Source organism: Psammomys obesus, unplaced genomic scaffold, assembly GCF_907164565.1.
Source record: "Psammomys obesus unplaced genomic scaffold, mPsaObe1.curated_primary_1811, whole genome shotgun sequence".
NCBI classification, from domain to species: domain Eukaryota; kingdom Metazoa; phylum Chordata; class Mammalia; order Rodentia; family Muridae; genus Psammomys; species Psammomys obesus.
In genome coordinates, this window is record NW_026590062.1 from 22,177,730 (window position 1) to 22,193,750 (window position 16,021).

General features: G+C 50.9%; 1 protein-coding gene across 1 annotated transcript; it reads left to right on the plus strand.

The window, feature by feature from the left end:
* Positions 1-4,837: 4,837 nt before the first annotated feature.
* On the plus strand, positions 4,838-6,109 carry Cldn3 (claudin 3). Its single transcript, XM_055605879.1, has one exon. It carries the CDS (start codon positions 5,079-5,081, stop codon positions 5,736-5,738), a length of 660 nt encoding a protein of 219 aa, XP_055461854.1. The 5' UTR covers positions 4,838-5,078; the 3' UTR covers positions 5,739-6,109.
* The last annotated feature ends 9,912 nt before the right edge of the window (positions 6,110-16,021 follow it).

Genomic DNA, 16,021 nt, shown 5'->3' on the forward strand with positions numbered 1-16,021 from the left:
GTTTTAATCTCTGATTCTGTTTCAAGCTGGCTCACCCTGAAATCCTTTTCTGCATCAAAACCACACACCCCTGTTTAGCCTAAGTCGAGGTCCCTAAAAGCTTAAGGGATTGCTTCGGAGGGTGGCAGTGTGGCCTCGTCCCAGTCCCCTCACCAATGGCAGACCCAGTAGTGGAATAGTTAAAGCCTCTGATCATTATCTTTTAAACTTTTCTTTCTTTATTTTAGTTTTGTGGGGGCAGGGTGGTGTGTGTGTGAGTGTGTGTGTGTGTGTGTGTGTGTGTGTGTGTGTGTGTGTCATAGCAAGCACTTTTCTTTTTCATTTTTCCCCCCTTTGGTTTTTTTTCGAGACAAGGTTTCTCTGTGTTGCTCTGGCTGTTCTGGACCTACTCTGTAGACCAGACTGGCCTCAAACTCATAGAGATAAGCCTGACTCTGCCTCCCCAAGTGCTGGATTACAGGCTGGAGAGATGGCTCAACAGATAAGAATATTCTCTGCTCCTCCAGAGGTCCTGAATTCAATTCCCACCAACCACATGATGGCTCACAGCCACCTATACTGGAATCTGATGCCCTCTTTTGGCATGCAGGCACACATGCAGATAGAATACTCATACATAAAATAAGTAAGTAAAATCTTAAAGAAAAAGAAAACAAAACACATTGCCACCGAGAGCACACAGGTTTCCCTCTTCTCTACCCACTCCCAGCACCCAGTATTTCCTGCCTCTTTGATTACAGTCCTTCTATCTGGAATGAAGCAACAGCTCGTGGTTTTGATTTCCTTCACCCATTTTTCAATTGGACCATTTGTCTTTCAATCACTGAGTTAGAAGACCCGAGGCTGATACTGAGCTCTGGGCTGGTTACAGGTGTTTACTAGGAGCCAAAGTCCTATTTCTGGAGTCCCTGAAGTTTGGTCCCTGGGCACAAAAACCATCCTGCTTGCCTCTGATCAGCCCTGTCCAGCAGGTCCATCTCAAAACCAAGCCAATTCTTTTTGCCCATCCCCCACCCCACTCTGTCTCAGAGCGATCCCTTGTGCCAGGTGAGGACACTGGCGACCAAGGCTGGCACAGGCCTTACTCAAGGTCTCCAGGTCTGATGAGCACAGAAATTACACATCATTTCTCTGTGTAATTTCGTGCCCTGCCCTGGTTGTTTCTATTTTTACAGGACAGATACGTGGCTGCCCATCTCTCCAAGGTCCTAAGACATGAGTCACAGGAACATAGTTTCCCCCATTTTACAAGGGTAGAAACTGAGGTTGGACAAGTCATCCACATTTTTCCTTGGCCTCAAACACAAACAGGAATCAAAGTTCATGATGTCAAGCCACAGCACAACCAGTCAGAGTGGCCCACCCTGCTCCTAAGTCCAAGTGACCTCCAGTGCACTGTTGAAGGCTCCCATCAAGCCTTGTTTTCTTTCTTTCTTTTTCTTTTTCTTTTTTTTTTTTTAAATGGGAGAAAGAGTTTATTTTGGTTTACAGTTCCAGAGGGAGAGAGTCCATAACAGCAGGACAGCATGGCGATAGGCATGGATGGTGACAGCGGGCAGGGAGGGAAACAGAGTTCACATCTGGAAGGCTGGTTTGTTTCAGGGAAGGTCTCACTAAGCAGTGCTGGATGGCCTGGAATGTTCTATGTCAGCCGGGCTGGCTTGAACTCACAAATACCTCCTGCTCCTGCCTCCCAGTCGCCATGATTAAAGGAGAATACTGCCAGTCCAGGTTCACCCCGCTCTGTTTTATATGTAGTATGTGTGCGCGCGCAAGTGCACGTACACATGCATGTTTGGGAATGTGGAAGCCGGGGAAGCTTCAGGTGCCTTCTTCAATCACTCCGCCATCTTATTCTCACTACACCTGGAACTCATCTATTTGGCTGCCCACCCAGCCCCAGAGATCTTCCTGCCTCTGCCGCCTGGGGGTTCAGACTGCAAGTAGGAGTCCTTGTACTCAGTTTTATCATTTTTTAAATTTGTTTGGTTTTGGAAACAGGGTTTCCCTGTGTAGCCCTGGCGATCCTGGAACTCGGAAATCCACCTGCCTCTGCCTCCCAAGTGCTGAGATTAAAGGCCTGCAACACTCACCACAGGCTATTTAATTGTTTTTAACGTGTGTTTCAGAGGGTAGGACCCAGATTTCATTCTTGTTTGTTTGTTCTTTTTGTTTTGAGACAGGGTCTCTCTGTGTAGCCTTGGCTGTCCTGGACTCACTCTGTAAACTAGGCTGGCCTCCAACTCACAGAGATCCACCTGCCTCTGCCTCTCTCTGCCTCCGTGTGCTGCCAGGCCCTCCTTCCTAAGTGGAAAGCCCTTTAAAGACAGAGCCACATTCCCAGCCCCCCTGTGCCCTCCCCATCCAGGGCACCAGCCCTCCAGCACTCCAGTACAGAGGACCTGGGCTTAAACTCCTTTCAGAGCAGCCCTGCCCCAGCACCAGCTGGGCTCTCTGGCCTGGCACTCCCAGCCCTGCCCATGAGGACCAGCCCTAGACCTTTGCACCCGGGAGAGACAGAGCCCTGGTTTCCATGTGCCTCTGGGACTGTTTATTTGAATCTTCTAGGCTCTTGGGGAAGAGGTAAAGCCTGAGTGTTTGTAATTTGAGAGGTGGGGGGTGTACCAGGAAAAAAAAAAAACAAAAAACCTAGGTGCAACTCAATGAAGCGTGTTTAATTAGTTACAGTGTGTGTGTGTGTGTGTGTGTGTGTGTATGTGTGAGTATGTGTTTGAGTGTGTATGTGTGTGTATGTGTGTATATATGAGTGTATATGTGAGTGTGTAAGTGTGTGTATGTGTGTATGTATATGAGTGTATATGTGTGTGAGAGTGTGTGCGAGTACGTGTGTATGTGAGTGTGCCACAGCAAGAATGTGGAGGTTTGGGAAAAGGGGCTTTTTTCATCTTTGGAGAAATGGGGATTAAACTCAGGTTGTCCATCTTGGCAACAAGGATTTTATCCTCCGGGACGTCTGCCTCCCCCAAGCTTCTTATCTGGCTGGGTGGGTCTCAGGTTCCTCACTAATTGCAAAGCCCCGGGGCCCTCACAACAACATCCTCAGTCCAAGAGCCCCGCGCCGGGCAGGTCGCAGAAACTAGAGAAAGTGCTAAGTCAATTACGTCCCTGCCTGCCCAGCCTCGTTCTAGGTGGTGGGCGCGCCACAGAAGAAAACAGGCAAAAATGTTCATCAGCCTTGGAACATTCTGAATGTCCCCGCGGCAGTAACAGACCGGAGCAGAGACAAAGAGACAGCAATCGAGGAGAAACCAAGCGTGGCCTCTCACAAAGCAGCTCAGCGCTCGGCAGGAAGGCAATACCAAACTCCAGTCTAAGGCTGCCGAATGCAGTCCTGTGGGGGAGGGGAGGGAGAAAGGAGGAAGAACAGGAAGGCAGGAAGAGAAGGAGGATGAAGCCAGGGGAAAGGAAAGAGCACACTTCAGATTGTATCAGATATGAAGGAACACAGAGGTATGAAAGGACAGAGCGTGGGGCATTATGGGCGAGTATGCAGGAACAAAAAAAAAGCAGTGCCCTAGCTGTGGTTAGGGTCAGAGTATGTGCCACCCCCTGTAGCAGCATGACTATTATTATTATTGTTGTTATTATTATTATTACTATTTATTCTTCCAGACAGGGTTTCTCAATGTAGCCCTGGCTAGAGCTCGCTCTGTAGACCAGGCTGGCCTCAAACTTACTGCCTCCCAAGTGCTGGAATCAAAGGCGTGCGCCACCTGTCTCACCGGCTCTTGAGAACCGCGAGGCAGAGGAAGCAGTGTTCAGAGGCAAAGGGGATCGGCATTTTCGGCTTTTTTGATTTGTTTGTTGTAGTGGTTGGTGTTGTTTGAGCCAGGGTTTCACGTGGCCCGCTTGGCTTTGAATTCATGCAGCCACGATGGTCTTGAACGCCTGCCTCTCTCCCCTTTCCCACCTGAGGGCTTTTGTCTTTTGAGAGTTTCACTGTATAGCCATTATGGCCTTGAACTCACAGCCTTCTTGCCTCAGCCTCAGGCATGGGCCAACACACTTGGCTTCTTTTTTTCTCTTCTGTATCACATCTCTTTCCCACCTCGCTCACCTTGCTCACTCTGCCCGCCCCCGGAAGAAGAGAAAACAAGACTCCAAGATGAGAACCTCCGTGGGGAGAGGCAGCTTCTGGATGGGCCGGCAGTGGAGATAAGACATACAGGCCTGCCTCCAAGCCCAGGTCACGTGAGGGGCTGGGCAAGAATTTAAACTCCACACCTGTCCGTGCGGAGCCGGGTGGCTTTTCAGGTGGCGGCCCTGGCCTCAGAGCCCTGTGTATGTGAGTACTGACAGCACCACCAACCTGCATCAGGCTGCTCGAGGGCAGAGCCAGCGTGCTCGCCTCGGAGGTGGAGGAAGTCGGAGCAGGTGCCACAATTCCACCCACCTCCAGCGACACACAGTCGCAGCCACGCCCCCACCTGGGTCCTTCCAGTCCCGGCTGTCCCGAGTAGTTGGCCGCGCCTCTATCCTACGCCTCCCGCGCTGGAGAGGACGGAGTTGGGGGGGAGGGGGCAGAGAGCCAAGCAGTTTAACAATTGGCGATTTGAACTTCAAATCCCTGCAGCGCCCCTCCCACTCAATTTGTCTCCAGAGAATTCGTTAGAGATGCTAAGGGAGGTTGGGAGCTCAGAGGACTCCGCCCTCCCTCCGTTCCCTCACCGCCCCCTCCAGCATTTGGATTCCGGCTAAGTCCGTCCTTCCACGGTGAAGGGGGTGGGGGAGGACGGACCGGACTGGACGGGACACACGTCACTGTCCCCGGGCCAGGAGAGCGAGCTCCACCCTCCTCCTCTGGCACCAAGCTAAGTCCAGCCCACCCCATCCCAGAGCCAACCCAGTCTCCGAAGCCAGCCTCCAGAGTCGCAGGCAGGTGCAGGGGCAGCCTCGGTCCGCGCCCCGGGAGAGGAGCCGTTAGCGTGCCCCGTCGGTCTCCGCGACAGCGGCCCGTCGATCTTTGCAGGGCAGTTGGTGCTCAGGTCCCGCGGCCGCGACCCCTCGGCTCCCAGCCCCCGGAGCTGCCCGGCCGAGCCGGTTCAAGTCCAGCAGCCATGTCCATGGGCCTGGAGATCACCGGCACCTCGCTGGCCGTGCTGGGCTGGCTGTGCACCATCCTGTGCTGCGCGCTCCCCATGTGGCGGGTGACGGCCTTCATCGGCAGCAGCATCATCACGGCGCAGATCACCTGGGAGGGCCTGTGGATGAACTGCGTGGTGCAGAGCACTGGCCAGATGCAGTGCAAGGTGTACGACTCGCTGCTGGCGCTGCCGCAGGACCTGCAGGCCGCGCGAGCCCTCATCGTGGTGGCCATCCTGCTGGCCGCCTTCGGGCTCCTCGTGGCGCTCGTGGGCGCCCAGTGCACCAACTGCGTACAGGACGAGACGGCCAAGGCCAAGATCACCATCGTGGCGGGAGTGCTTTTCCTGCTGGCGGCTCTGCTCACCTTGGTGCCGGTGTCCTGGTCGGCCAACACCATCATCAGGGATTTCTATAACCCGCTGGTGCCCGAAGCGCAGAAGCGGGAGATGGGAGCCGGGCTGTACGTGGGCTGGGCTGCCGCCGCGCTGCAGCTGCTAGGGGGCGCCTTGCTGTGCTGCTCCTGCCCGCCGCGCGAGAAGTACGCGCCCACCAAGATCCTCTACTCCGCGCCGCGATCCGCCGGGCCTGGCACCGGCACCGGGACCGCCTACGACCGCAAGGACTACGTCTGAGGGGCCGGTTGCGTGCAGACCGCACCTTCGCCGCCGCCAGCAGCCGAAGCGCGCCACCGGTCCAGCGTGCACCCTCGCGTCGGAGACCACCCCGCCTCCCAGATGGTCACAGTCGCCGCTCAGTCTGCTTGCTAGACTGGGAGAGGTCAGACAGCCCGGCGGCCCCTCTCTCCGGCTGCCGCCTGACTACCGGGCCTAGAAACCGTCCAAGCCGTCTGGACAGAGAAACCTCGCCCTTCCCAAGCACAGGGCCGGGGTGGCCAGCGCAGCTACTTGCCAGCCCCGCAGCTGGAAGGCTCACAGTGGGCAGAGACAGGCAACCATAAAACGGGCCGATTGGTATTTTTCAATAAAAGCCTTTCGTTTTTGCAGTCGCTGGAGCTTCCTTACCCTGACCGCCCCACAGGCCACCACCTTCCGTACCGGGCACCTGCTGGGGAGCGTCCCTAGGATAGCCCTCGCCACGGGCAGCGAGCTTTAAACAGCATACAGGTTCAGGAAGGAGAAAGTGGGGTACACAATGAGTTTGGTGCTCACTAGGTGGATAACACTTGAGGTATTCCGGGGCCGAACTGGACAGAGCAGATAGCAAGGCTTATCTAGCCGTCCAGCCAGAGGGCTTCCGAGGGACACGGAAGACAGGGATTCTTCTATTCCAGGATGTCCTAGCTGGTTTGTACTGGAGCCTTGCTCTGGGCATTTGGGGTAGCTGATGTGCGGGTTAAAGAAGTACATTCTCTCTACCGGGATTTCATATCTGGAGACATCAAACAAAAAGACCCATTGTTTGGATCAGAGGCCTCAGTACCAGAAGGACGGCTAAGCGGCAGGGGGGGTGGCTCAGGGTAGAGCACTGGAGTTGCAGGCGCAGGGCCAGGAGGGGGCCAATCCAGGAGGAACAGTTGACCTGGAGATGGAGAGGTGAGGAGAAAGGACACCCGACCCTCTTCCCGGTGCCCTCAAGGGAGGGAGGGGCCTAGCTTTAAACAATGTTGAGAAGTGAGGTGCTAGCTCTGGAAACCGGAAGAGAAGCAGGAGTCTTGAAGGGGAATTTTGTCTCCAGGTTCCTCTGCTTTCAAAGGGTGGGAGGGGCAGGCAGAAGCTCCCGGAGTTCAGGGTTTCCTCTACACTTGTTTTCCTCTTCTTCCTCTTCCTTTCTTTTTTTCTTTGTTTGTTTGCTTGTTTTTGCTTTTTGAGACAAGAGTTTCTCTACATTGAGGGCCAGTTACCCTGGAACGCACAATGTAGACCAGGCTGCCCATCATGCCTGACTCACATATCAATTTCAAAGCCAGCCTGGGCTACGTGAGTTGTCTCAAGATAAACAAGACAAAATAGGCGTGCTGGAGCATGTCTTTAATCCGAGCACTGGAGGCAGGAGGATTTCTCTGAGCTTGAGACCAGCTTGGTCTATATAGCAAGTTCCAGGCTAGCCAGGGCTGCGTAAGGGGACTTTCTCAAACAAAAAGCAGTGAGAGAAAAAATAAAAGAAAAGAAAAAGAAAGAAAGAAACTTGAGGGAGACACTCAAAGATGATAAAGGGACTTTATCTAGGGTGACATCATGGTGACCAGGGGTGGAACTGACAGGGTAAGGAAGCCAGATCCTCAGGACTCCAGACCACTAGGGTGTCAGAGTGAGGAGAGAGGGGAATCTAAAATAGGTTCGGGCAGCGGTGGCACACGCCTATAACCCCAGCACAAGCAGAGGCAGAGGTAGGTGGATCTCTGAGTTTGAGGACAAGCCAGGTCTACAGCGAGAGTTCCAGGACTACACAGAGAAACCCTGTCTGGAAAAAGGAAAATAAGATAAAAATAAAATAGCCTAAACTTTCTGCCTTAGGCCATTGGTAAAGGAACAACTACAGATAACAGCTCAGGTTCCTGGGGGGGCGCTGAGGAGGTTGGTCACACTAGGAACATCCAGGTAGGGCAATCCAGGAAACAGGAAGAGGATGACTGTACTGAGACCTCGTAAACCCCAGGTTAGCATACAGACGGCAGGGGAACAATGAGCTCAGCCTAGAAACCAACAGGAGAGAGTTTGAAGTGGGGGGTGGACAAGAGTGTCTGAGCGTGGAAAGGACCAGGATGGGGGCTGGGAAAGAGGCTTGGTTGTGAACAGCTGGGCACGGAGTGGAGGGAAAAGTGAGTAGGAGGCAGGAGGTTCAAGCACCTAGACATTGTGTGCAATCGGCCTAAAAAAGGAGTCAAGGGTGGAGACTGGAGCAGGATGATGAGCTATGGAGACTTGGGAGGGAGAGAGTCCCACAGATGTGACTCGAATGAACTCAATACTGGGTTTGGTCTGAGACTGTAGCCTGGGGCTAGCCTGATGTTCATCTTACCTCAGCAGCTGGAATTTGAGGCAGGTTCCAGTGTGCCCAGTGCCAAAAGAGTGTTTAAAGCCCTCCTCCTCCCTAAGGAATGCCAGTGTGCTGCACCTGGATGACCTAAGGAAGAGGAAACGGGCTGGCTTTTAATAGTAAGTACCCTAGTGTTAAGTTCATTCCTGAGAAGGATCAAGGAAAGGACTGAGTATGTAAATGAGAAATCTCCAGCAGTTTCCCTTCTGTCCATCCACCAGCAAAGTTCAAGTAACTGGAGAAGAACTTTGAAGAAAAGTATTGAAACCAAGTGTGTGCCATGACTTTCCTAGAACTTACTCTGTAGACCAGGCTGGCCTCAGAGATCCACCTGTGGCTGCCTGCTCACAGGCAGTGGCTCAGAAAGGCTGTAGGCATGGAAGGGGCTCCATGAAATGATGGGGGGGCTTAGATACTCAGGGCCCTTAGATGGAGAAAAGAAAGAACGAGGAAGTGGAGAAAGTGTCTCTAGTCCTGACTAGAATTTGAGGCTGACAGAGAACCAGAGGGCAGCGTCTCTCTCCAGCTTTGGCGCTCTCTATCTAGCCCAGGGGACCAAGTTGGGTTGAGGCAGAACTGAGAGTCATCTGTGACCTCATAGTCCCAGAGAGCTGAAGGTGGACACGGGTACTCACTGACAAGCAGCTTCCCAAGGCAGGTGCAGCCAGCTGTGTGTTACACGCCAGAAACCCCAGTTTCTCCGGAGGCTGAAGCAGGAGCCCAATCTAGGCTACAGAGTGAGTTCAAGGCCAGCCTGGATGGTTTGGTGAGACTGCTTCAAAACAGGAAATAAAGTGGGGGCTGGAGAGATGATGTCATGGGTAGAATCTACTGCTCTCATAGAACACGTGAGCTGCGACACGTGAGAGCTCACGCTCCAGCTCCAGGGAAATCTGCTGTCCCTGGTCTCCTTAGACACCTCTACTTCTATGCAGTACCCCCAATAACAGATAATAATCATAATTAGTGCCGAGCGTGGTGACACACGTCTTTAATCCTGGTACTCAGGAGGCAAAGGCAGGCTGAGCTCTGAGTTCGAGGCCAGCCTGGTCTACATAGAGAGTGGAGTTCCATGCTAGAAAGATTGGGGCTTAACAGGAGAGCTCTTGTCTAGGCATGAGTGAGGCCTTAAATTCAGTTCCTAACGAGAGGGGACGGGTGGGGGGGTGGGGTGGGGAAGAGCCTAATGGCGTATATGTGTAATCCCCTTACTTGTTAGGTAGGCATAGCAGGAAGATCTTCGAAAAGTCAAGGCCAGCATGCTCTACAAAGGGACAACCATTCTTAAAAAAAAAAAAATTAAAAAAAAAAAAGCCTCTAATAGTGGTACATGCCTGGGGAGGCAGAAGCAGGAGGATCTTTGTGAGTTCAAGGCCAGCCTGGTCTACAAATCGAGTCCAGGACAGCCAGGGCTACACAGTGAAACCCTGTATCGAAAAACAAAACAAAACAAAAAGGCACTTTTAATCCCTACAAAGAGAGGTGAATCTTTGGGAGTTGAAGGCCAGCCTACTTCTACATAATGAGTTCCAAGGCTGCCTGGAACACAGTGAGACACTGTCTCAAGACAAAGAAAACACAACAGAAGACTACCAGCTACCATGCTGGGCTTAGACAGGATTAGTTCATTTACATCTTTGTCGTTAATATTTTAGCACATCCAGGCAAGAGCCAGGAGCTTAGAAATACAAAGAGGAGATTGCCTTTGGGAGAAAAATCTCTGGGTTTCTTAAGAACGCACAGTTTTAGAGAGCCCTACCAGACTCTGCAGCCAGACTTGCCTCAGGCCATCCTGGTCTTGCCACACCAGTTTGAGCATTTCCTGCTGGCTGGACCCAAAGCCAAGGGCTTCCTCAGACACAATTGCGGTGTTTACTGTGGCTCCCTCATGGTCTCCAGCAGGCTTCAAACAGTAGCCCTTCTTTCTCCATGCTCTGCCAGTGATCCAGGAAAGGTCATCCAAGCCAACATGCTCTGGGTTTGCCAAGCTGGTGAAGAAGCAAGCCAGAGATGGGGCTCCTGATGCCTGCTGAGGAACCTTCTGCAGATTCTACGTACCTGTAGCTCGGATCTGTAAGGCAGGTGCTATTGTCCCAGTTGTACGTGTTTCTGCTCTTGTTTGCTTATTTTTGTCTTTTCTCCCTCATTAAAAAAAATGGTGGGGTGGGGTGGTTGGGCTAGGGGGCTGGAGAGATGGCTCAGTGGTTAAGAGCATTGGCTGCTCTCCCAGAGGTCCTGAGCTCAATTCCCAGTGCCCACATGGTGTCTCCCAACCATCTGTAACAAGATCTGATGCCCCCTTCTGGTGTGAGGGCGCACATGCAGACAGAGCACTCACGTACATAAATAAATACACATATATTTTTATAATACTTTTTATTTTTATATTAATCACTTTGTATACATATATATTTTTTAAAAGCCAGATGGTGGTGGCACATGCACGCCTTTGATCCTAGCACTAGGAGCAGAGGCAGAAAGATCTCTGTGAGGTCAAGGCCAGCCTGGTCTACAGAGTTACACAGGGCTACACAGAGAAACCCTGTCTCTACACTCACTCTAAAGTGAGTGTTTGCCCGCCTGTGTGCATGTGCGCTGCAGGCATCCAGAAGACTGTAACCCCTGGAGATGGAGTCACAGTGGGGAGCTACCATATGGGTGCTGTGAACTGGGCCTGGGCCCTCGCAAGAGCAACAAGTGCTCTTGCTGCTGAGCTATCTCTCTAGCCCTTTTTCCATTTTTTTAATTGATGTGTGTACATGTAAGGAGGTATATTGGAATGTGTACAGATGCCAGCAGAGGCCAGAATAGGGTGTCACATCCCTTGGGGCTAAAACTACAGGCAGTTGTGAGACACCCAGTGTGGGTGATGGGAATTGAACTGGGGTCCTGCTAGAGCAATACACACTGTTAACTGCTGAGTCCTGTCCCCAGCATCACAGAGTGGTTTTATCTCAGTAAAGGTGATGCTGGGAGGCCAGTAAGTCTCATGAATGATGAGGAAAGACTTCCCACTCTGGACCTTGGTTTCCCCATAAAGCCAACAAAGTAGTTTCTTCTATTTTAACTTCCCCATCCTTTGTCATAGATGAGCCCCTAATCCATCTACCGTCTTGTTCAACAGCACCAGGATCCGCAATAGGGCCTTGCACATGCAAGGGGGAGGTTAGGCAATTGCTCTACTGCAAAGCAATTCCCCTGACCCCTCACTGGGGAATTCTAGGCAGGTGCTTTACCACTGAGCCACATCCCCAACCCTCACTGGGGGATTCTAGGGAGGGGCTCTACCACTGAGTCACATGCCAGCCCCTCACTGGAGGAGTCTAAGCAAAAGCTCTTCCACTGAATCAAAGCCCTAACCATTCACTGGGGAGTCTAGGCAGGAGCTCAACTTCTGGACTACAGCCCCAGCCTCAGTCACATGTTTTTAATGATTTCTTCATGGCCACCATGGCTACTGAGGTCCCAAGTCTTTAGACTAAATGCGGGTGAGTTGAAGAAGAAATGACTGCCTGAAAGCCAGAGGGCCATGGTAGTTGTGTGGCAGTCAGAAGACTTCCCAAGACATTTCCCTCATCACAGCGTGTGGGTCCTCAGGCTTGGCAGAAAGCACTTTTATCTATCTATCCAGATATCTATCATCTATCCAGATATAACTATCATCTATCCAGACAGATATCTGGATATCTAGATATTTACTTTTATGTATATGGATGTTTTGCCTATGTGGATGTCTGTGCACATGAGGGCCTGGTCCCATCAGGGGTCAGAAGGGGATATCAGATACCCTTGAACTGGAATTACATACAGATGATTGTAAGCTGCCATGTAGGTGCTGGGAATTGAACTCAAATCCTCCGGTAGAGCAGCCAGTACTCTTAACCACCGGGCCATTTCTCCAGCCCCTATACTGAGCCATCTTAAAAGCCCTCATAAATAAGACTTTTTAAAAGTGTGTTAGTTGCATCAATAAAAAGCACATATATATTTCAGACATTCTTTTTTCTCCATGTTATCAAATTCTATCCCCCTCTCTACTGTATCTTTTAATCAAAATACAGTACTCAATTATTAGGAGTATGGTTCATTGCCTAAAACCTCCTAGTGAGGGTCTGGGACCGTGAACCAGTGAGAAGATGCTTTCCTACTGTCCTCCAGCGAGGAACTGAGTGCAAGCTAGACATCACAGCACTTACTCCTTGTTCACCAAACTCTGGATTCCAGCTTCTGGGCCACAGCAATATGGCTGCCAAATAAGACATGAACGACAAAACCAGTTGGCATGCCAAGGAGTACAGGGGACATATCAAGGAAACCTGACCTCTGGTTAAAGAGCTCCAGGCCATTGACACCTGCTGAGAGAGGGACAATCAGCCTTCTAATGTTCTCCAGCCCCCTAACTGGCTATCTAGCACGAAGTGCTCAGCCCTAAACACGTGTACAAATGGGCAACGAGGAGCAGGGAGCCGAGAAACACTAAACCTCAGCGGGTTGTATTTATATATTCATATAAATGTGCGTATGTGTGATATATATGTGTGTGCTCGTGTGTGCGTGCGTGCGTGTGTGTTGAGGGGCATACACATGACCCAGCACTCATGGAGGTCAGGGGACACTTTAGGGAATCGATTTCATTCTCTGTTATGTCGGTCTCAGGAATTGAACTCAAATCGTCAGGCTTAGCAGTCAGCATCTTTACCCACTGTGCCATCATCTCCCTGGCCCGTATTTTATTTTTAAGGGTCTGAGTGCTCTGCCTGCATGTATATCTGTCCCACATGCATGCCTGGTGCCCGAGGAGGCCAGGAGAAGGAATATGACCCTCGGAACTGGAGTTACAAAGTTGAAAGCCACCATGTGGGCGCTGGGAACTGAACCTGGGTCTTCTGCAAGAGCAGCCAGTGCTCTTAACTCCTGAATCATCTCTCCAGCCCCAACGCATATGAAATTTTTACAAAAGTAATTTAATAAGAAGAGAAAATTCTGGCTGGGCAGTGGTGGCGCACACCTTTGATCCCAGCAGTGGGGAGGCAGAGGCAGGTGGATCTCTGTGAGCTCAAGCCAGCCTGGTCTACAAAGAGAGTCCAGGGCAGCCAGGGCTACACAGAGAAACGCTATCTGGAAGAAACACCAACAAATACGCCACCGTGCCCCAGCCCACCCTTATGTTTTGAGACAGGCCTCCTCACTGAACCCGGAGCACCCCGTTTCAGCTTGAGCCCCTGGAGTTTGCTTGTCTCTGAATTCCCTTCCACCCAAAGCTAAGCTTACTGATTTACACCACCACGGGTGCTAGGATCTGAGCTCATGCTTTTGTAGCACTCACTGTGCCCCTCAAGGCAACTCCCCACCCCAGGTTGGGTTTTCTGTGTTCCATAAGGAATGAGGTCATGCAATTGCTGAATGCCTAGCTCCAAAAATCATCCCTGCATGCTGGGGTGTAGCTCCGTGGGGGAGGACTTGCCATGTGAGAGCCCCTGCGGCCACGGCCACATTTTCCCATGTTGCTAAAAAATAAAATAAAATAAAGGCCAGCACTAGTGGCATAGGCTGAGGCAGGAGGACTGAAAGATCAAGGCCAGCCTGGCCCACAGAGTAAGTTCAAGACCAGTCTGGAGAACTTTGTGTCTCAAAGTAAAAAGCTGAAGCCAGGGCTGGAGAGATGGCTCAGAAGTTAAGAGTGCTGGCTGTTCTTCTAAAGGTCATGAGTTCAATTCCCATGAACCACATGGTGGCTCACAACCATCTATAATGAGATCTGGTGCTCTCTTCTGGCCTGCAGGCATACACGCAGGCAGAATACTATATAAATACATACATATATAAATAAATAGATAAATAAGTTTAAAAAAAAAGTTGAAGCCAGGTGGTGGAGTTGGAGGCAGGGGCAAGGCACACCTTTAATCCCAGCACTCAGAAAGCAGAGGAAGGTGGATCTCTGAGTTTGAGGCCAGCCTGGTCTACACAGTGAGTTCTGGGACAGAGAAATTATATCTTGAAAAACTATTATTATTATTACTATTATTAAATATTATTATTAAATACCGTTCAGTGGTATAGCAAGCTGCTTTACAATTCCTCAGTAAGGGACCAGGATTGTGGCTCAGCAGCTACATACAGTGTTTGCCTGGCCTGCCTGAGGCCCAGGTTCAATCCCCAGTCCTGCAAAAACTAAATGGAATAAAAATGAAGGTCATCCTTGTCCTTGGCAGGCGCTCAGTAAATATTTGTCAAGGGAATGAGCAGTGGCTTGTTGGTTTAGAGGAAGTCGGAGGATGGAACGGTATGTTCTTAGAGCATTGCAGCACCCACCAATGACAGGCCACAGGCTTAGATGCATAGCGACATTTCCCGTAATTCCTGGTGAGGTGGCCCTTGATGCTCCATGCTGCTGAGACAGCTACAAACACCGTAACTGCAGTCCTCCCAAGTTTGGACCTCAAATCCCACAAGGTCAGGGGGACTTCACAACATTATGAGGGTTTATGCCTACCCTTCCAGCACATGGGAAACAGGCAGGAGAACCCCTGAAAGTACAGGGATAGCCTGTTCTATCTATCTATCTATCTATCTATCTATCTATCTATCTATCTATCCATCCGTCTGTCTATCCATACATATATACACATCTATGTAAGTATCTGTATCACTATATAAGTGAGTCCCCGGCTAGCCAGGGTTATGTAGCAAGACATATCTCCAAAAACTAAAAACAACAATAACATCTAGGCATGGTGGTACAAGCCACAACCCCAACAGTTAGGAAGAAGAGCAAGAGGATAAGGAGTTTAAGGTCATCCTTGGCTATGTAATAAGTTTGAGGCCAACCTGGGCTACATGAAATCTCATCTCAAAAAAAAAAAAAAAAATCAATGGCAGAAGACTAGTAAGATGCCTCAGTGGCTAAGGGTATTTGTCATCCAAGCCTGACAACCTGAGACCCACCCCTGGGACCCACATCCATATGAAGGAAGAGAACCCACTCCACGAAGCAACTTTCTCTCCTCCATGTGTGTGTCACAGCAAAAGTAACCCCTCTTTCTCACACCTACAACAGGAAAAAGAAGAAGCGAGGAAGTGACTAGTTTGAGAATGGCTAAGGGTTGGGAAAGCTTAACACATCTCAGAGGTCTCTTGAGTCTCCTTTGTTTATCTGTCTTTTCCCAAATGGCTTCAGCTTGGGAAACAGCCGTTTTCTGCTCCTAGAAAGGCCACATGTGGCCTGAGGCCCTGAACATAGACCCAGAGTTGGAGGGAAATACAGTTGAACGTGGGAAGGAACAAAACAGATCAACAGACAAACATGCTCGGGGTTTGGAACAGATGGTGCTAATATCGGCAGAGAAATGACTCCAGAGGAGCTGGGGGTGGGGGGAGCGTGTGTGACAATCAGAGCCATCTGGAAATAAAAACCAACAGAGCTAGGAGGAGTGGGTTGGAGAAAGAGACACAAGGAAGGAGGAAGTAGCTCTAATGGCCTCTGTGTGTGTCTGTGTATGTGTCACTGTGTGTAAGTGTGTGAGAGTGTGGGTGTGTGCATGCTGTCCATGGAGGCCAGAGGGACAGGTAGGACCTCTTCCTCATTGCTAGCCACCTCATTTTTACTCTCTCTCTCTCTATTCAAGGAATCCACGGAGCGTCAGATCCGCTGGAGTGACAGAGGACCGCAGGCCACTGTGAGACACTTGTGTGTGCTGGCAGACGAACTTAGGTCCTCTAGAAAAGCAACAGGTGCCTTAGCCTCTGAGCTACCTTGTTTGTTTGAGGCAGGATTTCTCAGTGGGCCTGGAGCTCAGCAGTTCTCTTAGGCTGGCTGGCTGACCTAAGAGTCTGCCTTTCTCCGGCTTCCCAGGATAACTTACAGAGGCGCTCCTCAGTGGTGTCCTCCCACATTTATGTGGGTGACAGGGATCTGACT